This window comes from Oncorhynchus mykiss, chromosome 30 (assembly GCF_013265735.2).
Source record: "Oncorhynchus mykiss isolate Arlee chromosome 30, USDA_OmykA_1.1, whole genome shotgun sequence".
Taxonomy (NCBI): domain Eukaryota; kingdom Metazoa; phylum Chordata; class Actinopteri; order Salmoniformes; family Salmonidae; genus Oncorhynchus; species Oncorhynchus mykiss.
In genome coordinates, this window is record NC_050570.1 from 18,560,962 (window position 1) to 18,588,863 (window position 27,902).

At 42.2% G+C, this 27,902-nt stretch overlaps 1 protein-coding gene across 2 annotated transcripts; it reads left to right on the top strand.

The window, feature by feature from the left end:
* Positions 1-27,902, top strand: LOC110521467 (guanine nucleotide-binding protein subunit alpha-11). Of its 2 annotated transcripts, XM_021599039.2 has the most exons (8): positions 1-454; positions 841-998; positions 19,510-19,694; positions 19,783-19,934; positions 21,971-22,099; positions 22,968-23,097; positions 23,612-23,765; positions 25,148-27,902. In XM_021599039.2, the coding sequence occupies exons 2-8, from the start codon at positions 851-853 to the stop codon at positions 25,348-25,350; spliced, it is 1,101 nt and encodes a 366-aa protein (XP_021454714.1). In that variant the 5' UTR covers positions 1-454; positions 841-850; the 3' UTR covers positions 25,351-27,902. The 2 variants fall into 2 exon arrangements, with proteins under 2 accessions (XP_021454714.1, XP_021454713.1); XM_021599038.2 differs by lacking the exon at positions 1-454 and having other exon boundaries at positions 736-998.

Below are 27,902 nucleotides of genomic sequence, written 5' to 3' on the forward strand. Positions count from 1 at the left end.
AGTTGGATAGGGAGAGGAGTGACAAATACCTGTTGTGCCATTCATTTCACACCAAAAACACTTTTAGAATGATTCATATGTCTATTGACACTGTAATTATACATAAATGTTCGTTAGAAATAGGAAAATTATGAGTAACCTACTCCAGCAAAGTCTGAAAGTATTTATTCTAGGCTATGTGCCCGAGGGACTTCTCAATTTGGTGTTCTCAACTGACTGAGTGTTTCATCAAACTACATACTCTGCATATTCTACGGAACCCGTAGACCTATTCACGGATCTGCTTACTTGTTTTAGATGAAAAGCTATTGAAACCTGGAAATAGTCTGTCATGCTTCAACGGAAAATTCATGCAGTTAAAATAAATATATTAGAGACACGGGAAGAATGGATCGGGCACAACGAAAGTGTTGTGTAGGCCTATCTGCTTTACAAGGCGTGTGACACATTGAAGGTAAATCGTTTTGATTAAAACATATGACTTATTTGTTTTTAATAACTTCCATGTTTGTTCGTGACAAGAATTGTCATAGGGTTTCTAACGGGAAAGTTAATTGTGATTTAACGACCATAATAAAAAAGGCAATAAAAAGTAGAGTAAAATCAATCTGTGTCTGATGATTGAGACTCATTTGTGTTTCAATGGTATGAAGAAGCAGTTTGAGAAACATTATGCAATGATCACGTTTCTGATTCTGAGGGAAAAAACACCACTCATAATTTCCTGGTGCGCAGGTGAACGACTATATTCGGTGCACATGTCTGCCAACTTTATTGGGTTTAGCCTGATAAATATAGTATGCCTATTTATAAACACATCTATTTATCTACCTATTTTAGTGAGTTTGACATGGCGTGCTGGCAATGGTGCCGTCGGACCTGCGTTTGTTTCCTGGACAATGAAGAGAGGCAGACTATTGCTATTGACAAGGAGATTCAGAGGATTCTCCGAAAGCAGAAGAAGAGAGAACGCAGAGAAATCAAAGTGCTTTTACTCGGTTAGTATCTTCTGTCTTCCTTTCTATGGACTTGAAATCTATTATGTTCATTATAGCCCACAGAACGGTCATTGCTCACCAGTATCATTGCTGTCATCACAAAATGTGAAGTTTTTTATTCCTTCACTCTTTGGTCTAAGAACGTATTATTGTTGAATAAGGACAGACAAAATGAACAGGAAGTTGAAGCCTTCTTTTCACCCATTTAAACCCATGATGAGAACAGCCAAATTAGGCATTTAACTACAAAAACAAACAATGTTTTGAGAAAGAATGTATTATATTAGATAGCCTACTGAGGACACCATGAATGGGAGTACAAAATCCATTTAGTGGGTAGGAATACATGAGGTGTACACTTAGACCTAGATCTTAGACCTAGATTTAATCAGATTAAGTGTTAACCTGCGATAGAAGACACCTGCATAGCTGATGCAGGTCACTCAGGTCACTCAGGTGAGTACTGACTTGTATCACACAAGTCAGTATTAGACATCCATCCATGTCTGAGGATGTCTGGAGATGACTTGGGAACCGGCCACAAGTGGCAACAGTGAGCAGTCTTACCTTCAAGTTGGCTTTGGTTTTGCTAGGGCGTAAATGTTGTATGTTCAAATCCAGCAATAGAAAGTTGTTTTAAACTATTTGAGTTTTAAGCCTATCCCCAACCTTAACCCTTACCTTAACCATTCTGAGTCAATGCCTAACCTTAAGAATTCTGAGTTAATGCCTAAACTTAAGAATTCGGAGTTAATGCCTAAATGTAACTTTGGAACGATACAGAGAAGTAACCAAACACTTTGAAATTTGAAGTTTGGAACAACTTCGAAATCTTACATTTGAGAAACAAACCACATGACCGTTGTTTTTGAGGTGTTCAGAACAAGGTTAAGGGTAGAGAAAGCTTGTTGGACACTAAGAAAGCTTTGTTGTAGAGCATTTAACACAACATCCGGGGAGGGATCAGCTGAGTATAAGACTGTGTCATCTGCATATAAATGGATGAGAGAGCATCCTACTGCCTAAGCTATGTTGTTGAGGTAAATTGAAAAGAGTGTGGGGCCTAGGATCGAGCCTTGCGGTACTCCCTTGTTGACAGGCAGTGGCTGAGACAACAGATCTTCTGACTTTATACATTGCTCTCTTTGAGAGAGGTAGTTAGTAAACCAGGCCAAAGACCCCTCAGAGACACCAATACTCCTTAGCCAGCACACAAGAATGGAATGGTCTACTGTATCAAAAGCTTTGACCATGTCAATAAAAATAGCAGCACAATATTGTAGAATCAAGGGCAATAGTGACATCATTGAGGACCTTTACGGTTGCAGTGACACATCCATAACCTGAGTGGAAACAGATTGCATACCCGAGAGAATACTATAGACATGAAGAAAGCCAGTCAGTTGTTTATTGACAAGTTTTTCCAACTTTTGATAAGCAGGGCAAAATAGAAATAGGCCTATAACAGTTAGGATCAGCTTGATCTCCCCTTTTAAATTAAGGATGAACCATGGCTGCCTTCCAGGCAATGGGAACCTCCACAGAAAGGAGAGACAGGCTTGGCGATGATAGGGGCAGCAACCTTAAACAAGAAAGGCTCTAAACCATCTGACCCAGATGTTTTTTTGGAGTCAAGTTTAAGGAGCTCCTTCAGCACCTCGGACTCAGTGACTGCCTGCAGGGAGAAACTTTGTAGCGGGGCAGGGGAAACACTCGTCATACTCGTCGTCAAACCCACTGGCTACAGGTTATCTACAAGTCTCTGCTAGGTAAAGTGCCGCCTTATCTCAGCTCACTGGTCACCATAGCAGCACCCACTCGTAGCACGCGCTCCAGTACGTATATCTCACTGGTCACCCACAAAGCCAATTCCTCATTTGATCGTCTTTACTTCCAGTTCTCTGCTGCCCATGACTGGAACGAATTGTAAAAATCTCTGAAGTTGGAGACTTACATCTCCCTCACTAGCTTTAAGCACCAGCTGTCAGAGCAGCTTACAGATCACTGCACCTGTACATAGCCCATCTGTAAACAGCCCATCTACCTACCTACCTCATCCCCATACTGGTATTTATGCACCCCATTATCTCTACCTGCACATTCATCTTCTGCCGATCTACCATTCCAGTGTTTAATTTCTATATTGTAATTACTTCGCCACCAATGCCTATTTATTTCCTTAACTTACCTCATTTGCACTCACTGTATATAGACTTTTTGTTTTCTTTTGTTCTACTGTATTATTGACTGTATGTTTTGTTTATTCCATGTGTAACTCTGTGTTGTTGTATGTGTCGAATTGCTACGCTTTATCTTGGCCAGGTCGCAGTTGCAAATGAGAACTTGTTCTCAACTAGCCTACCTGGTTAAATAAAGGTGAAATAAATAAATACAGTTAAAAAAGAGGTAAAGCATCAGGAATAGTAGCATTAGAAGGGGTAGGAGATTATGAAATGTTGGACGGGCAAGGAGGCATGGCTGAGTCAAATAGGAATCCTGACTTAATGAAGTGGTGATTAAAGAGCTCAGCCATGTGCTTCTTGTCAGTAACAACCACATCATCAACATTAAAGGACATGGGCAGGTGTCTTCTTGGGGTTAGACCCACAAAGAGAGAACTGCTCCTTAAAGTAAATAACTGGCCTTCCGGATAGCCTGAGTGCACTTATTTCTCATTTGCCTGAACGATACCCAGTTAGCCTGAGTTTGCGTGTGCCGAGCCTTTCGCCAAATGCAATTCTTGAGGTGGAGTAACTCTGCAAGATCACTGTCTAACCAGGGGCTGAACCTGTTTTTAATTCTCATTTTCTTTATGGGGGCGTGTTTGTTAACAATACCACTGAATATATATATATTTTAAAGGTCCAAGCGTCCTCGACAGAGGGAATCAAGCTAATTCTATACCATTTTACAGAGGCAAGTTTATGAAGGAAGGCTTGCTCATTAAAGTTTTTTAGCAAGCGTCTATGACAAATCAGGACAGGTCGTTTCACTGAGCAGCTATTTCGAACACAGGCTGTAAAACAGTGATCACTAAGGTCATTGCAGAAACCTATCAAGATTATATTATTTGTGAGGATAACATAGGCTGCATGGGATTTCCATAGACATTACAATCCAATGGATTTCTCATAATGCGAATCGGCGTAGCCAATGGCAAATGTCCTCTTTAAATATAATAATGAATAGATATTCCCCAGCAAACCAGGAACATTCCCAGAACATTAGCTAAGATTCCTATTATATTCAAGTTATCTAACATTAAGATTATAACATTATAACAAAATGTTGTAACAAACACCACAGAACATTCCACAAAAGGGAGATATTTTGTTGTTGTTGTATAAAACATCTGCCTGATGTTGCAAGAACGTTCCTATAACACATTGAATCTGTTCATTAAATGTTCCCGGAATGTGTCATTAGGTTGTGGAAACAGTCTGGTGGGAACACTGTGGTAACATCACAAAAGATATGTTACCAAAACGTTGAGAAACAGACGCCTCACAAGTCCTCAACTTGCAGCTTCATTAAATAGCACCCGCAAAACACCAGTCTCAACGTCAACAGTGAAGAGGCGACTCCGGGATGCTGGCCTTCTAGGCAGAGTTCCTCTGTTCAGTGTCTGTGTTCTTTTGCCCATCTTAATCTTTCATTTTTATTGGCCAGTCTGAGATATGGCTTTTTATTTGCAACTCTGCCTTGAAAGCCAGCATCCCGGAGTCACCTCTTCACTGTTGACATTGAGACGGTTGTTTTGCGGGTACTATTTAATGAAGCTGCCAGTTTCGCTGTTTTTTAGTTTATTTTACCTTTATTTAACTAGGCAAGTCAGTTAAGTACAAATTCTTATTTTCGATGACAGCCTAGGAACAGTGGGTTAACTGCCTTGTTCAGGGGCAGAACGGCAAATGTTTTACCTTATCAGCTCAGGGATTCAATCTTGCAACCTTTCGGTTACCAGTCTGCTCTAACCACTAGGCTACCTGCGTTGAGACAGGTGTTTTGCAGGTACTATTTCATGAAGCTGCCAGTTGAGGACTTGTGAGGTGTCTGTTTCTCAAACTAGACACTGATGTACTTGTCCTCTTGCTCAGTTGTGCACCGGGGCCTCCCACTCCTCTTTCTATTCTGGTTAGGGCCCGTTTGCGCTGTTCTGTGAAGGGAGTAGTACACAGCGTTGTACGAGATCTTCAGTTTCTTGGCAATTTCTCACATAGAATAGCCTTCATTTCTCAGAACAAGAATAGACTGACGAGTTTCAGAAGAAAGTTATTTGTTTCTGGCCATTTTGAGCCTGTAATTGAACCCACAAATGTTGATGCTCCAGATACTCAACTAGTCTAAAGAAGGCCAGTTTTATTGCTTCTTTAATCAGAATATCAGTTTTCAGCTGTGCTAACATAATTGCAAAAGGGTTTTCTAAAGATCAATTAGCCTTTTGAGATGATAAACGTGGATTAGCTAACACAATGTGCTATTGGAACACAGGAGTGATGGATGCTGATAAAGGAGCCTCTGTACGCCTATGAAGATAATCCCTAAAAAAATCTGCTGTTTCCAGCAGATGTTTCCAGCTACAATAGTCATTTACAACAATAGTCATTTACAACATTACCAATGTAATGATACATCTTATGTTATTTTAATGGACAAAAAAATGTGCTTTTCATTTAAAAACAAGGACATTTCTAAGTGAACGGTAGCCTTTGAACGGTAGTGCAATTAGTTTGTGGGAACAGTGTTGGTACATTAACATTTTGTGTTTAGGTTCCCAAAACACAAAATATGCTCAGTTGTGATGACATTCATACAATGTTTAAGTTATGTTACACAGAACATTGCCTTTAATGTTGTAAGAATTACAGTGCGGCAAAAAAGTATTTAGTCGGCCACCAATTGTGCAAGTTCTCCCACTTAAAAAGATGAGAGAGGCCTGTAATTTTCATCATGGGTACACTTCAACTATGACAGATAAAATGAGAGAAAAAATCCAGAAAATCACATTGTAGGATTTCTTTAATGAATTTATTTGCAAATTATGGTGGAAAATAAGTATTTGGTCAATAACAAAAGTTTATCTCAATACTTTGTTATATACCCTTTGTTGGCAATGACAGAGGTCAAATGTTTTCTGTAAGTCTTCACAAGGTTTTCACACACTGTTGCTGGTATTTTGGCCCATTCCCCCATGCAGATCTCCTATAGAGCAGTGATGTTTCTGGGCAACACGGACTTTCAACTCCCTCCAAAGATTTTCTATGGGGTTGAGATCTGGAGACTGGCTAGGCCACTCCAGGACCTTGAAATGCTTCTTACGAAGCCTCTCCTTCGTTGCCCGGGCAGTGTGTTTGGGATCATTGTCATGCTGAAAGACCCAGCCACGTTTCATCTTCAATGCCCTTGCTGATGGAAGGAGGTTTTCACTCAAAATCTCACGATACATGGCCCCATTCATTCTTTCCTTTACACGGATCAGTCGTCCTGGTCTCTTTGCAGAAAAACAGCCCCAAAGCATGATGTTTCCACCCCCATGCTTCACAGTAGGTATGGTGTTCTTTGGATGCAACTCAGCATTCTTTGTCCTCCAAACACAACGAGTTCTATTTTGGTTTCATCTGACCATATGACATTCTCCCAATCTTCTTCTGGATCATCCAAATGCTCTCTAGCAAACTTCAGACGGGCCTGGACATGTACTGGCTTAAGCAGGGGGACACGTCTGGCACTGCAGGATTTGAGTCCCTGGCGGCGTAGTGTGTTACTGATGGTAGGCTTTGTTACTTTGGTCCCAGCTCTCTGCAGGTCATTCATTCTTGTATGTCTTCCATTTCCTAATAATTGCTCCCATAGTTGAGTTTGGAGTGTGACTGTTTGAGGTTTTGGACAGGTGTCTTTTATACTGATAACAAGTTCAAACAGGTGCCATTCATACAGGTAACGAGTGGAGGACAGAGGAGCCTCTTAAAGAAGAAGTTACAGGTCTGTGAGAGCCAGAAATCTTGCTTGTTTGTTATTGACCAAATACTTATTTTCCACCATAATTTGCAAATAAATTTATAAAAAATCCTACAATGTGATTTTCTGGATTTTTTTTCTTCTCATTTTGTCTGTCATAGTTGAAGTGTACCTATGATGAGGCCTCTCTCATCTTTTTAAGTGGGAGAACTTGCACAATTGGTGGCTGACAAAATACTTTTTTGCCCCACTGTAAATACAGACTCAGAACCTTCAAACTAAATCATATTTAGTTTAATCTTTTCTCAATTTCAAAATCACATTTCATAAGCCTTTCAACAGGTGATGAAGAAATACAATAATTAAATACAGTGTTACAACTACACAGCATATAAAAAGGAATACATTTTAAAAGTTAAGTGACAAATATTTATATTGAAGCATTAGGTTCTAGGTGTGCGAGGAATAGCTGCTCGAATTGGAGAGGAGGCAGAGCGTGTGTTATGGGGAGAGGAGGCAGAGCGTGTGCTTTCCTGAATAACTGGGCCCGCCTGGAGCATATGTGGCCACAGTATTATAGGACGACGTGGGAAAATGATGATCCGCAACAGACAGCATATCTCAGTATCAGAATTAAAAATACAGCCAGACTGACCTGCTACTGTGCCTTTCTAGACCTTATAAACTGTAAAGAGTAGACCCACAACTAATCATATTACAAGGCTTTTGTAGGGTTATTCAAATGATATTTTTACTGCAGCCTAGAGTAGAATTTTGTACTCACTGGAAAACAATGGAAGTATTCATTGCATTGTGGTGTTGTAGGCTAGTCTAGGTAGGATATGGCGTAGTCCTTAAGATCAATAGGTGATATTTTTGAGCTGTGGGTCTCATGTCTTCACTATTCATTCATGCACAATGTGCATATGTTGTCCTGAGGCAGAAACGTAGACCGCTATACCAGGATTTTTCTATTATATCCTTGTAAATAAAATCCTATAGGATAGAATCCTGTTGGAGTCCAATAGGACTGGTTCCAAAAGCTGAAATAATTGTTCTATTGGAATCTATTTGGATCTTTGGATTGGAATACTATATGATCCTATAGGATTAACATGTTTTTTTCTCCTATTGGATTTCTATTAATTTTGTAGCTGTACACTACCGGTTAAAGGTTTTAGAACACCTACTAATTCAAGGGTTTTTCTTTATTTTTACTATTTTCTACATTGTAGAATAATAGTGAAGACATCAAAACTATGAAAAAATGCATTTCAATTAACAGGTGTGCCTTTTTAAAAGTTAATTTGTAGAATTTCTTTCCTTCTTAATGCGTTTGAGCCAATCAGTTGTGTTGTGATAAGGGGGTATTCAGAAGATAGCCATATTTGGTAGAAGACCAAGTTCACATTATGGCAAGAACAGCTCAAATAAGGTCAGTCAATACAGAAAGCGTCAATAACTTTGGCATTTTCTTCAAGTGCAGTTGCAAAAACCATCAAGAACTATGATGAAACTGGCTCTCATGAGGTCCGCCACAGGAATGGAAGACCCAGAGTTACTTCTGCTGCAGAGGATAAATTCATTAGAGTTACCAGACTCAGAAATTGCAGCCCAAATAAATGCTTCACGGAGTTAAAGTAACAGACACATCTCAACATCAACTGTTCAGAGGAGACTGTTTGAATCAGGCCTTCATGGTCGAATTGCTGCAAAGAAACCACTACTAAATGACACCAATAATAACAAGAAACTTGCTTGGACCAAGAAACACGAGCAATGGACATGTCCTTTGGTCTGCAGTCCAAATTTGAGATTTTTGGTACCAACCGCCTTGTCTTTGCCGGTGTGTCGGTGTGGGTGAACGGATGATCTTCGCATGTGTATTTCCAACCGTAAAGGATGGAGGTGGAGGTGTGATTGTGTGGGGGTGCTTTGCTGGTGACACTGTCTGTGATTTATTTAGAATTCAAGGCACACTTAACCAGCACGGCTACCACAGCATTCTGCAGCAATACGCCATCCCTTCTGGTTTAGGCTTAGTAGGACAATCATTTGTTTTTCTCCAGGACAATAACCCAACACCCACCTACAGGCTGTGTAAGGGCTATTTTACCAAGGAGGTTGATGGAATGCTTCATCAGATGACCTGGCCTCCACAATCCCCCGACCTCAACCAAATTGAGATGGTTTGGGATGAGTCGGACCATAGAGTGAAGCAAAAGCAGCCAACAAGTGCTCAGCAAGTGCTCAGCACTCAGTCAGAACTCCTTCAAGACTGTTGGAAAAGCATTCCAGGTGAAGCTGGTTGAGAGAATGCCAAGAGTGTGCAAAGTTGTCATCAAGGCAAAGGGTGGCTATTTGAAGAGTCTCAAGTATAAAATATATTTGTATTTGTTTAACACATTTTTTGTTACTACATGATTCCATATGTGTTACTTAATAGTTTTTTCCGTATGTGTTATTTCATAGTAAAGATAAAGAAAAACCCTTGAATGAGTAGGTGTTCTAAAACTAATTGTAAAGATATTTAAATTACATTCTAAAGGATATATCCTCAAAACTTGGCTGTACACTTGGCTGTTTAACATAACAATTACCCAGGTGGACAGTGGAACTATAATAACATCATTAGAAACCAATATTGAACTGCCACCCTTGCAATTTGAGATGGTGACCCGTCAATGTCCCCACTCAGTAGCTATCTTTTTTTTTTTTACCCCTTTTTCTCCCCAATTTCGTGGTATCCAATTGTTGTGGTAGCTACTATCTTGTCTCATCGCTACAACTCCCGTACAGGAGAGACAAAGGTTGAAAGTCCTCCGATACACAACCCAACCAGCCGCACTGCTTCCTAACACAGCGCGCATCCAACCCAGAAGCCAGCCGCACCAATGTGTCGGAGGCTACACCGTGCACCTGGCAACCTTGGTTAGCGCGCACTGCACCCGGCCCGCCACAGGAGTCGCTGGTGCGCGATGATCCCCACCGACCAAGCCCTCCCTAACCCGGACGACGCTAGGCCAATTGTGCATCGCCCCACGGACCTCCCGGTCGCAGCCGGTTACGACAGAGCCTGGGCGCGAACCCAGGGACTGGCACAGCTGGCGCTGCAGTACAGCGCCCTTAACCACTGCGCCACCCGGGAGGCCCTCAGTAGCTATCTCATACAACCCCATCCTCCCAAGGTCCAAGGGACACAACGTGAGTAAACATTTGAACCTGGTGCATCTGCGTCACATATTAAAGTTATTGTGCAAACTGCAATTACAATAGCTTTGAAACCTAATGAGATTGTCCCAAAGGTTGTATACATTTGTGTCAAAAATGTGTGCTATGTGGCATTACAGCCAAACATCATAGAGTTCGATTAACAATTTGATATAATGACAGTGATCTTTTTTTTTCTTCTTTCTTTTTACAATACCTGGATCAGGTGCGCCAAGATGTCACTAGATGGGCATGTAGTTACAGTGCCTTAAAAAAGTATTCATACCCTTTGACTTATTCCACATTTACTTGCAATACCCCATAATGAGAAAGTGGAAACATGTTTTTAGAAATTGTAGATTATTTTGGGAAAATTAAATACAGAAATATCTAATTTACATAAATAAGTATTCACACCCCTGAGTCAATACTTTGTAGAAGCACCTTTGGAAGCGATAGCAGCTGTGAGACTTTCTGGGTAAGTCTCTAAGAGCTTTCCACACCTGGATTGTACAATATTTATACATTATTCTTTTCAAAATTCTTCAAGCTCTGTCAAATTGGTTGTTGAACATTGCTAGACAACCATTTTCAGGTCTTGCCATAGATTTTCAAGACAATTTAAGTCAAAACTGTAACTAGGCCACTCAGGAATGTTCAATGTTGTCTTGGTAAGCAACTCCAGTGTAAATTTGGCCTAATGTTTTAGGTTATTGTCCTGCTGAAAGGTGAATTTGTCTCACAAGAAAGCAGACTTAACCAGGTTATCCTCTAGGATTTTGCCTGTGCTTAGCTCTCTTCCGTTTCATTTATTTAAAAAATACTCCCTAGTCCATGCTGATGACAAACATACCAATAACAAATTTGCAGCCACCACCATGCTTGAAAATATGAAGAGTGGTACTCATTGGTTTGTCCCAGACATAACACTTTGTATTCAGGATAAAGTACTTTTTTTTGCTACAATGCTGTAGTTAAACTATGTAACTGTTTTAAAGTCATCATTGGCCTGAGCGGTTTCCTTCCTCTTTGGCAACTGAGATAGGAAGGACGCCTGTGTCCTTGGCGTGATTAGGTCTATTGATACACCATCCAAAATGTAATTAATAATTTCACCATGCTCAAAGGGATATTCAATGTGTCACGCCCTGACCGTAGATTGCTTTGTATGTTTCTGTTTTTAGTTTGGTCAGGGTGTGATGTGGGTGGGTATTCTATGTATTTTTTTGTATTTCTATGTGTTTGGCCTGGTATGGTTCCCAATCAGAGGCAGCTGTCAGTCGTTGTCTCTGATTGAGAACCATACTTAGGCAGCCGGGTTTTCACCCTTGAGTTGTGAGTAGTTGTTTTCTGTTTTGTGTGTATCACCTGACAGAACTGTTTCGTTCTCGTTATTCCTCGTTGTTATTTTGTTTAGTGTTCAGTTTTGATTAAATTTACAACATGAACACTTACCATACTGCACCTAGGTCCTCTCCTTCTTCCACCTACGACGATCGTGACAGAAGTACCCACCACAACCGGACCAAGCAGCGTGGTAACCAGGAGCAGAGAGTTCTGGACTCCTGGACATGGGAGGAGATTTTGAACGGTAAGGGACCCTGTGCACAGGCTGGGGAATATCGCCGCCCCAGGGAATAGCTGGAGGCAGCTAAAGCTGAGCGGCGGCGATATGAGGAGTTTAGCACAGCAGCACAACAGGGACGAGAGGCAGCCCCAACATTTCTTGGGGGGGGGGGGGGGCACATGGGGAGTGTGGCTAAGTCAGGTAGGAGACCTGAGCCAACTCCCCGTGCTTACTGTGGGTGCGCTACATCACAGCTCCTCCTATCGGCCGGGCTAGAGTGGGCATCGATCCAGGAGGAATGAAGCCGGCTCAGTGCATCTGGTCTCCAGTGCGTCTCCTCTGCCCGGGTTATATGGCACCAGCCCTACGCACGGTGTCCTCGGTTCGCCAGCACAGCCCAGTGCGGTCTGTTCCACCCCGCCACACTTGCCGGGCTACGGGGAGTATCCAGCCGGGACAGGTTGTGCAGGCTTGGTGGTCTCATCCGGTGCCTCCTCCACGCACCAGGCCTCCTGTGGCAGCCCCACGCACCAGGCTGTCTCTCCGTCTCCTCCCTCCAGGTGCTCCCGCCTGTCCAGCGCTTCCGGAGTCTCCCTCCTGTCAAAAATGAACGAAACGTTGAAGAGATCTGATTATTAGTTTATAAATACTTTGCTACAATGACACACCTCGTTCCTTTCTTTTAGCATGTGCACATTAAGTACACCATCATGCCTTGGGGATATGTGTCTATTCAGATTCCACAACGATTCTTTAGTTGTGGACATTACATCACCACACTCCCTTTCTTGCTCTCGGTCCTCATCTTTGTAAGTCACCTTGATTTAGCACCTGTGTGCTCTATCAGTTTATTTCTGAAAATATTGAGCAAACTCCATGACAGTAGCTAAAGCAAGGGTCTATAGCAGCACACAAGTAGACTACAAATGCATGCTGGGCCGGGCAGGCCCTGAGCTCATGAAGTGAGCGCTACTGGAGGGAAATTGGAATGTGCGAGAAACTGGTTCTCCAGCCTTTGAGAACCTTGCTCAAATTGGGCATGCTCCGCTCCAGCTCCGCTCCACTCCCATTCACTGGTGTCAATGCAATAGAATCCTACTCCGATGTGTTCTGCCTACAACAAAATCTCTTGCATAGTTAGTTTTATTTCGGTATGTTGAATTGAAAGTGGCTAATATTACGTTGATTCGATCACAATTGCCACAGTAAAGAGAAATGTTGAAAGTGTTAACAGGGACAACTCTAGAAGTGGTCACCAACCTTTTCTAGGTCAAGATCACTTTCTGAGTCAAAATGCAAGTTGAGATTTAAATAATTTGCTTTATATTTTACTGGGCTGATGTTGCATGCATCTGATGGTCTGTCTCAGCAGAGGGAAAGAGCAGAAGATTGAGGGTTCGCCACTCAACAGCCCTCCGCTCTCCCTTTCCTCCACTGACACTAACCAAAAAGGGACACCGTCTTCAGCTGATGGCGAAACTCGAGTCACATCGCATTATTTCTGCCTCATGCACAAATTCACATTGTTACTCCTATGAACAGAGAAAGTGAAATATTCCTTGATATTAAAAAAGACCCAAGCCGCTAATAACAACGGAAGCCTACAGATCAACTTACCTACTCATTCATTACTGCTGCAGTGCTTGTTGTAGCGCTGAGTGGAAATAGGAAGAAAGCGCATTTTATGGCTAATAAAAGTGTTGAATACAAAGTGTTGACAGTGCTGAGTAAGAACTTAAACATGAACTCATAAAAACAGCAGCTCATAGCTGTATTCGTTGACAGTCTTTCTGTAGTCATAGTTTGAAACATTTTGAAATATCACAGTATCAACTTTGCTGTAGATTTCTTATGCCTGCTACGTTACTGCAGACACCATAATCTGAGCCATCTGATTGGCCAGCGGTAAGCCTATAGTGCACTTGATTTGCTCTCTGGGCCTGCTGGGAAGGCAGAGTTTGTACCTTCAGACATGAAATGATTCACAATGGCAACAGTTTGCCTACTCAGCGCGGGGCAGCTGAATCGGGTGCATCTACCGCCAACAAAAAAAGGAACACAAGGCTTTATCTTTGGGTTTTTTACAGAAATGTTTGGCAATTGACTAGGAATGCCTTGGTGACCATTGCTCTAGAAAGTTGAGTGAAGTTAAATCTCGTCCTTCTCTCTGTGGGCTGATATTTCTGCGTGTGGGGCCTGGTATGGTATGATAACAGGTGCCACTCTGGTTTCTACCAGAGGCGGTGCCTCCTTGACAACGCTTCACTTAATTTAGTTTTCAATTTGCATAAAGTAGAGCAGAGCTCAACTTTTTGTATTGCTCCACTAGCAGGGTTCTCGCCGCTCATCTTCCCACAATCCCGCGCACATTTCTCTGTGTGCCTTAATTTGAAAATTAATGGGGGTGGAACTTCTGCTGAATTTGTTGTTTGACCTGAAAAGGGCCTCCGCTTGTCAACTCTTCGCTGCAAAAGACTGGCTGCTTCGAGGGCATAGGTGTGAATGTATTCTAGTAAGTATACATTTTGAAAATGAAAAAAAGAAACAATGTACTATATATTAGCTGCTAGCTAGCATAGGAAGGCCACTCTGTGTGGGGTAGTGAGCTGCTAGCTAGCATAGGAAGGCCACTCTGTGTGGGGTAGTGAGCTGCTAGCTAGCATAGGAAGGCCACTCTGTGTGGGGTAGTGAGCTGCTAGCTAGCATAGGAAGGCCACTCTGTGTGGGGTAGTGAGCTGCTAGCTAGCTAGCCAACTGTACATACTGTATAGCTAGCTAAGTGAAATATCAACAGCTAGCTAAATTCCTATTAGCTTGTTATCTTGATGTAGGCCTATTTATCACTGTAAATTAAAAACACATGCTCCAAATGCATTTGTAGATAACAACAATGGAAGAGGGTGAAAGGATTTGCTGCTCCAGCTGTCAGAAAAAGGAAAAGACTACTAGTGCATTCTGAAAGTATTCAGACCCCATTGTTTTTTTCCACATTTTGTTACGTTACAGCCTTATTCTAAAATGAATTAAATAAATAAAAATCCTCATCAATCTACACACAATATCCTATAATGACAAAGTGAAAATGTTATTTACATAAGTATTCAGACCCTTTGCTATGAGACTCGAAAATTGAGCTCAGGTGCATCCTGTTTCCATTGATCACCCTTGAGATGTTTCTACAACTTGATTGGAGTCTACCTGTGGTAAATTCAATTGATTGGACATGATTTGGAAAGTCACACACCTGTCTATATAAGGTCCCACAGTTGACAGTGCATGTCAGAGCCAAAACCAAGCTGTGAGGTCAAAGGAACTGTCAGTTGAGCTCCGAGACAGGATTGTGTCGAAGCACAGATCTGGGGAAAGGTACCAAAACATTGAAGTTTCCCAAGAACACAGTGGCCTCTATCATTCTTAAATGGAAGAAGTTTGGAACCACCAAGACTCATCCTAGAGCTGGCCGCCCGGCCAAACTGAACAATCGGGTTTGAAGGGCCTTGGTCAGGGAGGTCACAAAGAACCCGATGGTCACTCTGACAGAGCTCCAGAGTTCCTCTGTGGAGATGGGACACCCTTCCAGAAGGACAACCATCTCTGCTGCACTCTACCAATCAGGCTTTAATGGTGGTGTGGCCAGATGGAAGCCACTTTTTAGTAAAAGGCACATGACGGCCCACTTGGAGTTTGCCAAAAGGCACTTGAAGGACTCTCAGACCATGAGAAACAAGATTCTCTGGTCTGATGAAACCAAGATTGAACTCTTTGGCCTGATGAAAACCTGCTTCAGAGCGCTCTGGACCTCAGACTGGGGCGAAGGTTCACCTTTTCAACAGGACAACTACCCTAAGCACACAGCCAAGACAACACAGGAATGGCTTTGGGACAAGTCTCTGAATGTCCTTGAGTGGCCCAGCCAGAACCCAGACTTGAACCTGATCGAACATCTCTGTAGAGACCTGAAAATAGCTGTCCATTGAGGCTCCCCATCCAACCTGACAGAGTTTGAGAGGATCTGCAGAGAAGAATGGGAGAAACTCCCCAAATACAGGTGTGCCAAGCTTGTTGCGTCATACCCAAGAAGACTCGAGGCTGTAATCGCTGCCAAAGGTGCTTCAACAAAGTAACGAGTAAAGGGTCTGAATACTAATGTAAATGTGATATTTCAGTTTTTTATTTTTATACATTTACAAACATTATAAAAACCTGTTTTTTCTTTGTCATTATGGGGTATTATGTGTAGATTGATGAGGGAAAAAATCAATTTAATACATTTTTAAATAAGTCCGCAATGTAACAAAATGTGGAAAAAGTCAAGGGGTCTGAATACTTTCTGAATGCACTGTATATGGAAGGTCATTTTGAGGGGGAACATTATGAAAAGCTTCTCCAGTTCTAGTCCATAGAGAGGAAAAATATGAAGACAGTGAGATAATAGCAACATACTAGTCATGGTTGTCTTGCTAATTGTAATATAATGAATCCTGTTTCTTTTTTATGTTTTCTGTACTCAGATATGGCGAGCTTTGAAAGTCTGTCCTCAGATTAAGTGGTCCCAATGGATGTCCCAAGAGACTGCTGGCACATTCTTGTATGCCATGGGTTGTATGTGTACTTATGTTAGCAAAGGTACACAACAATACAGTTAAAATTCACACACAATGTAGGCTTCAAACCTGCAGACCAATCCTGCTCCTGGAGTTATGCTGGATGTGCAGGCATCTGTTCAAGCCCAGTAGTAACACACCTGATACAACTTATCGAACCTAAAGAGTTGATAAGAATTTGTATTATTGCTGGGCTGGAATAGAAGTCTGCTCACCAGGTAGATCAGGGTGTGGAGCAAGGTTGGCCACCTCTGGTATGGACTAGTTTTTGTTCAACTGAAAGTATGCTTTAGTAATAATAGCCTACATACTAAGATGTCTAACATGTACGAACAAGTTAACATGTCATTTCAAAATGTACAAATAAACTGAGTTGATTCATTCATTGTTGATTCATTGAAGTAAAGTTGTTAAACTTGTTTAAATTGTTAACTTAAAACTGTTATTCAAGATGAACTAGTGTCAATGTTCATTAATCACAGGTCACAATTCTGCAATAAAAAGGGATGAAGGGGATCTGTCTTTAATTTGTCTGTGTTTCTGTGTTGCTTTTTCAAATTAGCATTTGTCCAGTTGTGAGCTTTCCAATCTGTTTTAATGAATTGTCACTCTGTCTCAGGATATCAGCCATGTGAACCCATTTTGCAGGTTATTATATTGGCATGCATCACCAATGCAGCCATAGGCCTGCAGTATAATAACATTAGTGGCCTTATGGGCATGTGCAATGCGCCCTTGTCATTGTACATCTGAAGCAGAGAATAGCTAAACTCACACATTGTTTTAGGTACTAGTCTGGGAAATATTGCATTGAGAGACTGTCCATAGATGCCACATATCAAGTTTTTTGCAAGTGTTTTTCACAAAATGTGGAAAGTCCATCATGCCGGACCTTATGGGTCCCTGAGGCAAATCTGTTCTTTGTAAGTAGAAGGACCTAGGTGGCGCTACAAAGTATTAATTTAAGGGGGCTGAATAATTTTGCACGCCCAATTTTTCAGTTTTTGATTTGTTAAAAAAGTTTTAAATATCCAATAAATGTCGTTCCACTTCATGATTGTGTCCCACTTGTTGTTGATTCTTCACAAAAAAATACAGTTTTATATCTTTACGTTTGAAGCCTGAAATGTGGCAAAAGGTCGCAAAGTTCAAGGGGGCCGAATACTTTCGCAAGGCACTGTAATTTACCACCTTCACAAGTGCCGTCTCAGTGCTATGATGGGGTCTAAAACCAGACTGAAGCATTATAATGCATTCATGTGCATTATACATGTAGGCCTGTGTATTTTATAGGAAGTGAGCTATAATAATCAACGTCATGACACAGGTATAATGAAAGAGCCATAACTAAGCTAAAATATGAGGATCATAATGTTAAGATACCATAATCCAATTGGTAACATATTACATGGGAAATTAAAGTGTTTAATTTACAATGTTATAATGTGTGTTACTGGTGAATTCTACACTTTGGTGGGCAAATTTCACAATTGAATTTAGTCAACACATTTACAAATGGTGGCTTTGATCACAGTTTTGAAGTTTAGGTTTAGTTCATAGCTAGCTAGCAGCACAAGCAAACGTTGTGCAAATCTCTCTTCGCCCACCATCAACACCAACAATCTCTGCAATCCTCCATGCCGTTGACCTTCTGATTTTGTCTCTGTATTCTAACAAATTTACATCATATAGAATTGGAAAACCAGACACAAAGATGATTGGCTTTCCTCAATATATTTTTTGGGTTTTGCTTGTCCGTAACAAATGACAAGTTAAACTACAGTATGTTTCATGAACGGAAGATTTTAAAGCAAACATCTGTTTCTCACTTGATTAGTTAACGTCAGTGGTGGCCGCGTAACATGTGCATAAGTTGAGCAGAGCTTAACCTTTTCAACTGATCCAGTAGCAGCATTCTCACACCTTCCTGTAATGCTCGTCGTTGGAATGAGGTGAGGGCCAACGCGCAGCGTAGTGAGTGTTCATCATATATTTATTAAACAGAGAACACTAAACAAAATAACAAAGGAGAACGAAACGAAACAGTTCTGTAAGGTGACATACACATAACAGAAAATAATCACCCACACCACACAGGTGGGAAAAGGCTACCTAAGTATGATTCTCAATCAGAGACAACGAACGACACCTGCCTCTGATTGAGAACCATACCAGGCCAAACACAAAACCACAACATAGAAAAAAGAACATAGACTACCCACCCAACTCACGCCCTGACCATACTAAAACAAAGAGGTAACAAAAGAACTAAGGTCAGAACGTGACACTTCCCCGCACCTTTCTCTGTGTGCACTCGTTGAAAATGAATGATGCCACATCTGGTGAACTTCCTATGTAACGGTATGCTTTAGGACCATGCAGACGTCTCCGAGCACCAAAAAATGATGTCCCCCCACTTCTAAAACCTAAGTTGCATCCCTGGAGTTCTATACACATAATACTCTGTCAAATAAAAACTCAACCATTTGAAGAAAGGGGAATAAAAGGTGAAGAACTAGAGAAATGATTAAATTACATTTATTTATTAGCCTGCACATAAACCCAGCATTTTGACCTGAAGCCTTTGCAAAGGGTACTTTGGACAGGATTTATTTATTCAAACCTTAGTAGCCTGCACATAAACCCAACATTTAACCTGAATCCTTTGCAAAGGGTACTTTGGACAGGACAAGTCAGATGTGGAATATGTTCTCAAGTGTAATAACTGTATCATAACCAATTAATTAGGCTACAATAAACTACCACCCTGACTTGACGGTGGCCTATAGCTGTAAAATCTGTCAACTTCACGAAAGCTTTAGTTTATGGTTAACTATGCATTCCTCTTAGGCGTTTACCTGAGGGCTGTTTCCTCTCATAGCAGGTTTGTCACTCAGCCTGGTCTCATAGACTAGACGTAACATAGTAAATGTAAATTATGTTATGTCTACCCGTGAGTCCAGGTTATATCACTAGGCAGATGGCTGGTATCGCTTGAAAGCATGTGTGAGGTTTTGAATGTTTCCAAATGCAAATTTGAATGGTGTAATGATGGCTCTGACTCTCTTCAGTGTATCAACAACTTATTGTAACATTGCATTGTTTAATCATCTTCTGAGAAGTGGACATATTCTTCTTCTCTCTGACTGTCCACTGGGCTATGTATCCTCAGGCACGGGGGAGAGTGGGAAAACCACCTTCATCAGACAGATGAGGATCATCCATGGAAGAGGCTTCTCTGAGGAGGAAAGACGGGACTACGCCAAGCTCATCTACCAGAACATCTTCACAGCTGTGAAGGCAATGACCCGGGCCATGATCACCCTCAGACTGCCCTATGCCTACCCAGAGAATGAGGTCAGGGTCTGGTTACATACTGTTCAATCAAACTGGCCTAACCATGAGTGAAAGGCACCCTCTCTAGCATCTATCTATCTGCCCTCAGATGTATGACAGGTGGGTGCAGGATGTGGATGTCTCTGTCACCCAGCTGGACAGAGGCAATGTGGATGCCATCCGCCGTCTCTGGGCCGACCCAGGCCTCCGGGTCTGCTACAGCCGCCGCAGCGAGTACCAGCTGTTGGACTCCACAGAGTAGTGAGTACCACCAGTATCTCTTGGTCTCGCTCTCTGTTTTTTTCTCTCTCTGTCTCTCTCGCCATGGGAGACATTTACTAAGCGTTTGCCCCAGGTGAAATATTTGCTAAGTTTGCACCTGCTTTTTTCAGTAGAGGCTGAAAAAATATGAAGTAGATGGTTTTTGCTTCCTTGGTAAGATACCTATGTCAATACAAAATGTTATACCTTAATAATCACAATGAATGAAAAAAAACGATTGTTTCATTCACAGAACTGTGTCCCCATTGTACAGCATTGTGCGTTGTACACTGTCCTTATCAACTGCAAAGTACATGATGTCCATTGGAGGGGGCTAATTCTCCACAAATAAATGCACAACCAGATCTCAGCCATGTTAAAAACACATATTCACAAACAGCCATCTTGTCCGGCACCATTTGATTTCATTTTATAAATCAAATCAAATAGCAGAGAGAACAGTCTATGACTTGGGTGGCTGTAGTCTTTGACAATTTTTGTGGCCTTTCTCTGACACCGACTGGTATAGAGGTCCTGGATGGCAGAGAGCTCGGCCCCAGTGATGTACTGAGCCATACTCACCAGCCTCTGTAGCGCCTTTTGGTCTGGTGCCTTGCAGTCCGTTCCAAGCGGTGATGCAGCCAGTCAAGATGCTCTCAATGGTGCAGCTGTATAACTTTTTGAGGATCTGAGGGCCCATGCCAAATCTTTTCAGCCTTCTGAGGGAGAAGAGACTTTGTTGTGCCTTCTACATAACTGTGTGGGTGTGTGTGGACCATGTTAATTCCTTAGTGATGTGGACACTGAGGAACTTGAATCTCTCGACCCACTCCACTACAGCCTGATCGATGCCGATGTGGGCATGCTTGTCCCTCCTGTTCCTGTAGTCCTGATCAGCTCCATTGTCTTGCTGACGTTGAGGGAGAGGTTGTTATCCTGGCACTATACAGCCATGTCTCTGATCTCCTCCCTATAGGCTGCCTCATCACCATCAGTGATCAGTTCTACCACGTTGTGTCATCAGCAAACTTGAAGATGGTGTTGGAGTCGTACGCAGCTACACAGTCGTGGGTGAACGGGGAGTACAGGAGGGGACTAAGCACAAACCCATGAGGGGCCCCCGTGTTGATGGTCAGAGTGGTGGATGTGTTGTTGCCTACCCTCACTGCCTTGGGGCAGACTGGCAGGAAGTTTAGGATCCAGTTGCAGAGGGAGGTGTTCAGTGTTCAGTCACGGGGTCCTGAGCTTGGTGATGAGCTTGGAGGGAATAATGGAGTTGAATGCCGAGCTGTAGTCAACAAACAGCATTCTTACATAGGTATTGCTTTTGTCCCGGTGAGTGAGGGCAGTGAGGAGTGTAATACGGACTGCGTCATCTGTGGACTCGGTCACAATACAGATCGTTTCTCAAAAGTATACTTTTTCACTTTCCACCCATTCTTGAAAGCTACCCGATAGTAAAGTTATTTTCCTTTTAGAATTAATTTACTAAGTTGAAATTGAATAGATTGATACAGACAAAGTCAACAAGTTGATGTCAAAAATAAATGATGCATCACATTACGAGAAAATGAAATAGGCCTAATGTTGGACTGCTATCTGTCCCTACCTGTCTCCCCTCCTGTCCTCTCTCTCCTTCTCCCTGCTCTCTCAGTATTTACTCAGCTAGCTCTGAGTCATTATAGCAGCATGATAAGAAACATGCACACAGTCAGTCAACATCCAATTAATGACAGGTTGTGTCAACATAAACCATTAAAACAATAATCCCAACACAGTGGTAAGGACTCCATGTGCCTTTTTCTAATTTCCCAGCTCAATTCCTTCTGCACGACTCAATTTGTGTTGATTGTTGTTGTATGTAATATACAATTGATATTACATGTCTCATGTACAGAATGAACTTGCTACTACCATTGTCATTACCATGGGAAAGATAATTGTATCACATTTTTTGTGTTCTCTTTTTTTCTTTCTTTGTCTGTTTCTCTCTCGCTTTTCCCCTATCCCTGTTTCTCTGCTTCTGTCCATTTCAGCTACATGACAAATCTGGACCGCATATCAGCCCCAGACTACATCCCCACTGCTCAGGACGTACTGCGAGTTCGATTCCCCACCACCGGCATCCATGACTACTCCTTCACTGTGGAGAAAATCACACTCAGGTGACCGCACCCTCACTCATATCACTCAGATTTTTCACCCTGGACTCACCCAGACTTCAAGGGAACTAATAGAACACCAGAGCTGCTGATGAGATTGTGGACTAAGCTATAGGCTATCTTTTATATTGTCCGACTCTACCCTTGGCTGTTTTAGACACAGTGGAATTACAAGCACATACAATCACATTACCCAGAAAACTTGCTGAAAACATACACATTTATTTTTGTGATTTTGAACATGGCAATGTCATTGTTTTTGACGAAACCTTTGTGTTATTAATATGAAAGGTCCAGCTGTGTTCAGGTGTGGTGTTTTTCACCACCCCTGTTGTGAAAGGTTGGACTGTAATTTGTCTCTGTAATCAGGCAGGCAGGATACAGGGATAGAAATGGTGAGGTATCAATTATGGCCTTTATTTAGAGCCAAATGCTCTATGAGGCTCATTTGCATGGGGACTTGAAAACTGTGAAAAACAGGTTTGATGTGTGACAGAAGGAGAGAGAAGAAATAAGTCTCGGCATACACAGGAGGATATGCCTCTCAGCCTTTCTCACAGTGTTAGCTACACCTCAAACACTTCTCGCTCATTAACAACTCTGACCAGCTGCCTCGTTGAGACAAGGCCCCTGCCTTGCGTGGCATCACAAACACCTTATTGATAAAGGTCACAATGGTGTGTGTGTGTGTGTGTGTGTGTGTGTGTGTGTGTGTGTGTGTGTGTGTGTGTGTGTGTGTGTGTGTGTGTGTGTGTGTGTGTGTGTGTGTGTGTGTGTGTGTGTGTGTGTGTGTGTGTGTGTGTGTGTGTGTGTGTGTGTTGAAAGATGCTCTAATAGGTGTTTCTAACTGTCTCTCTCTCTCACTGGGTAGGATTGTGGATGTGGGTGGACAGAAGTCAGAGAGGCGGAAGTGGATCCATTGTTTTCAGGACGTCACATCCCTCATTTTCCTGGCTTCCCTCAGTGAGTACGACCAGGTCCTGGAGGAGAGAGAGACCGATGTGAGTACCTGTCTGTCTTTCTGTCTCTCTGCCTGTCTGATTGTCTCGGCCTGCTTGTCTGTCTTACACACTGGCTGGCTGCCTGTCTCTGTCTGTCTGACTGGCAGACTGCCTGTCTGTCTCTACCTATCTGTCTGTCTGCCTGCCTGCCTGTCTGCCTGCCTTCCTGTCTATCTGCCTGTCTATCGGTCTGTCTATCTGTTTATCCTCTGTGTTGTCCTTGGCCTTCATTTCATAGCATAGTTTGTATTTTGGTCTCAACCAAGTAAACCGTTTTCTATCCAGAGGTTTTTCTGGCCATGGCCAACAGGTTTCAGTGTTGCGTATCAAAACCTGCTGCCATACCACTATCTCTCCAACCCTCCCTCCCTCCTGACCAAGGCTCACTAAGCCGCTTATCTTTCCTGGACACTTTTGAGACTCTCTCTAAATTCATTAACCTCCGCTGTGCTCCTGCCCCCATATTCTCTCTTCCCCCCCCCCCCCCCGCCCCTCCCTCCTCTCCCCCCATTAGAACCGTATGGAGGAGAGCTTGGCTCTGTTCTACACCACCATCCACTCCCCCTGGTTCCTCAACACCTCCATCATCCTCTTTCTCAACAAGACAGACATCCTCGCTGATAAGATCCAGGCGTCCGACCTGCAGAAGTACTTCCCAGGGTTCACAGGTAGGTCTACACACACACACGTGCATACACACACACACACACACACACATCCCCTCCATCGAGGTAAATAGAGGTGTGATGATGGATGTAAACTCATTGAGTCACATCCCTTGGTGTTAGCTACAACTTCATCGCTCTGAGAAAGAAAAACTAACTGCTGCTTCTGGCTGGAATAACAGAGACCTTATGACCCCAACTGGTGGGTTTTTGCATTATAGTTGGACATGTAAAAAAGACTGTAAAACCACCAGCAAATTAGCTCCAAGTGATTTTAGTTTTGTAAATCTGTTCCAAAGTATTCCCATGCGTAATAGAGAGATACTGTATATGTGATTGTGTACATAAGTAAGCCAGGTTTGAAATGATTGTTTTTTTTCAAATATTATATCTGTTTGGGCTTTTTGCGTCTTTTTTTGTAATTATGTCCCAGCCCCTTGACCATCCACTCAAGAATCTAGTTGATGCCCTGCCTTATGATATTCAAAAAAGTAATTTAGAAAGTCATTTCAAACCTCTTTTGAAAGGGGTTTCATAGGGTGAGTTCTCACATGAATACATAACCATGTTGGCTATAGCAAAACCAGTAAACATAATGTTCTTTAAGTACCAAATCATTATTTCTTAATGCAGGGATTATTGTTTCAGCAAGGGTTGAATGTGTGATTGATTTCATGTGTATGCTGTGGGTACATAGTTTACTAACGATGTGCCTCCACTGATGTGGAAGGAAGGTTGCCGAGCCTCTCTAGAGCTTCCCCACCACACGTCCACTCCCCCGGCATGTTGCCCATGGCAACTATAAATACCCTGCACTTTGCATCGCCAAGCCATCCCTCCAGGGGGTTTGGGGAGACTTTATTCCTTCCTCCATAAACTCTGAATTGAAGTTTTGTTTATTATCACATACACCGGATAGGTGCAGTGAAATGTGTTGTTTTACAGGGTCAGCCATAGTAGTACGGCCCCCTGGAGCAAATTAGGTGCCATCAACAGATTTTTCACCTTGTCCGCTTGGGTATTCGAAACCAGCGACCTTTTGGTTATTGGTCCAACACTCTAACCGCTAGGCTACCTGACGCCCTGAGGTTAGGTTCATCCATATTGGCCGTTTGATGTAAAGTTGCTATTTCAACTTTTTGCGCTATAGCGTTGCGATGGTAACATTATGCGATGGTTGCTTTAGAACATATTTAATGATTTTTGTACTTCTGTACAATCTTGGGATTTTATCCTTTGCTTTTCATCTTTGTTTCTATTGGCCTCCAATTTCTCTCTCCCATTTACCCACACCCCCTGACCTCTTCTCTTCTCTCCCCTCTCTTTCTCTCCTCCCTCTCCATCTCTATCCTGCCTCTGTCCTCCCCCTCACCCCACACCTGAAGGAAAGCGACGTGACGCTCAGGATGCTATGAAGTATATACAGAAGATGTATAAGCAGCAGACTCGCAGCCGGGACAAGGAGGAGAGCAAGACGCTGTACCCCCACTTCACCTGCGCCACCGACACCAACAACATCTGCAATGTATTCAATGCCGTCAAGGACACGGTGCTCCTCAAGGCCCTCAGGGACTATGGGGTGATCTGATGGGCCTGGGGGCCCTCCTGCCTGGGGAGCAACACTCAACCAACACTCAGGGCTGAAGAGACTCTCCCCCGATCCATTCCTCGCTCACTTTTCTCCTCTCTCCATCTCAGCGCTGGGGATGCTTTCTGGCCAAACCTTCTTATTGTAGGAAGGAATCTCAGACAGAATGGACTGCTGAACACGCACGCACGCACGCACGCACGCACGCACGCACGCACGCACACACACACACACACACACACACACACACACACACACACACACACACACACACACACACATTACAGGATCTGATCATAGTTATTTCCCCCTCTGGTTGTTATTGTATAATGTTGTGTTTAAGAGCTTGGAGATGCAGTGCCCTACCAGTGCTTGAAACTGGACTAGAGATGTCATGAAGTGCTGTGCCTCCATTATGTTAGTGATGACTTTAGCAGGTGGAGAGGAGAACTCTATAGCCCATATGTATCACCAACACCCCCATGTTGATAGAAAATGCCTCTGCTCTAGAGATCACTACAGAAGCTTCCACTCTATCTGTGTGTTGAATGAACGTTACTGTACACGTGTTGTAGCCATTACATAACACAACACACCATTTACACTAATAAGTTTACACTTATGAGAAGGTGCCACCAAATAAGGCTGGTGTAACATTTTGTATTTGGTTAGTCTTTTCATTTGTTTTATTGTTTGATAGCTGTATTCCAGGTGTGAGGTGTGGTGAAGGCAGGAAATGTGAGAGTCGATGGGTTCCCCTGACACAGTATGTTATGCAATGCAATGCTGTACTACACTGTTAGGATTCTTGGTTTGGTTCATTGTGGATGTTCTTGTCTCTTCCCATAATGTGCTTGCTTTTCGACCAATCACTAACTGCTATACATTGAGTTCATATGGGAACAACAATACCAGTGAATCAATACATTGCCCAACAAATCAGAGTCCTTAAAGGGATAATTCAATGTGTCATTTTGTAATTTGGGTGGTTTCCTTACCCTGTAGCATTCTATGTACAAGGTATGACAGTAATCCATGCTTTGGTTTAGTTTCCCTGGCACTGTTTCCAAATGTAAATGTTTAGCATTTGTGGCACAAATCCCATTCAAGTCATGGGACCGATTATTAGCCATTTTTGGGCATCATGTTCAAATCATCTATAAGTTACTTTGGTGAACTTCACGATACTTTAGGATAATTTGGACATAAATTATAAAATTGGTCCCATGACAGATTTGTGCTACAAATGTTGGCATTTGGAAAACGTGCAAGGGAAACTAAACCAAAGAATGGATTGCTGTCATACTGTATCTTGTACACAGACTGCTTACAGGGTAAGGAAACTAATGTGTCATTGTGTAATTTGGGTGAAATATCCCTTTAAGAGCAGGAGCCAAGTACAGGGTTAATACTAGCTGGCAGGCATGCTGCTGTTAATGCTATTAGGTGGTTGAGGGAGGCCAGTAGAAATGAAAGCCTGGTATCCTGAGCGGTTCAAGTCTTGCTACTGTCTGATACCTCCAAAAATCAACCTAAAAAGAACAGAGTGTAGTTGTGATGTGAATGATGATAGGCTACAGCCCACGGTAGGACTTTGATTTGAGCGGTGGAGTTTCCTGATCATCTCTTCGGGCTGTGCTGTGGAGTGTCATCAAAGGTTACACAGCAAAACAAGGATTTAATCATTGTATTTATTATTAACATCTCTTTATTTATCGTTGGCTAGTTCTTTTACTCTGGTCCCGATATCCAAATTTAAGTTCAGTTGATATTTAGCTCAGTAGGCTTTGGCTGTGCTCAAATTGTTACTAGGTCGGTAAGATTTTATATTGGATTTTATATTGGTGCAATTGAAGCAATATTGTCTCTATACATATGAGCGTAATATCCATCTCAATATGAGTGAGTGGAGCAGGGTGGAGTCTGTCTGATAATACAGGTATTAATATTCTAACCTGTGTGTGTGTGTGTGTGTGTGTGTGTGTGTGTGTGTGTGTGTGTGTGTGTGTGTGTGTGTGTGTGTGTGTGTGTGTGTGTGTGTGTGTGTGTGTGTGTGTGTGTGTGTGTGTGTGTGTGTGTGTAAAAGGACTTCAAGATCAGATTAAAACCTCTTCCATTTAATTGAATTCAGTAATGACAAATTGACATAGATCATATAGTGTAGTATGCATCTATTTGATCAAGATTTCAGAATATTGCTTTAGGACAGTGTGAATAATGTATACAGTATAAGGATTTGACCTGTGTTTTCTAACTTTGGCCAAATAGTTTTTTTGTAAAGGATTTGAGTCTGAATGTGCAACTGTTGTATAGCTATATACTGTATCTTCCCCCCTGCAGAACTGAACATAAACCCTGCTGTTGTGAAATATTAATTGTGTTCAGCTTATTTTTCTATTAGACAACCTCATCAATAGCTACAGTAACTGGAGTTGTTGTATATCTTACAGACTTAAACATTGGGAGAACTCTTATTTGTTGCAAATATTTTGTATAGATTTGGCAAGAATTTGATGAAAATATTTTCAGATTAGATTAAAGATATGTTTTGA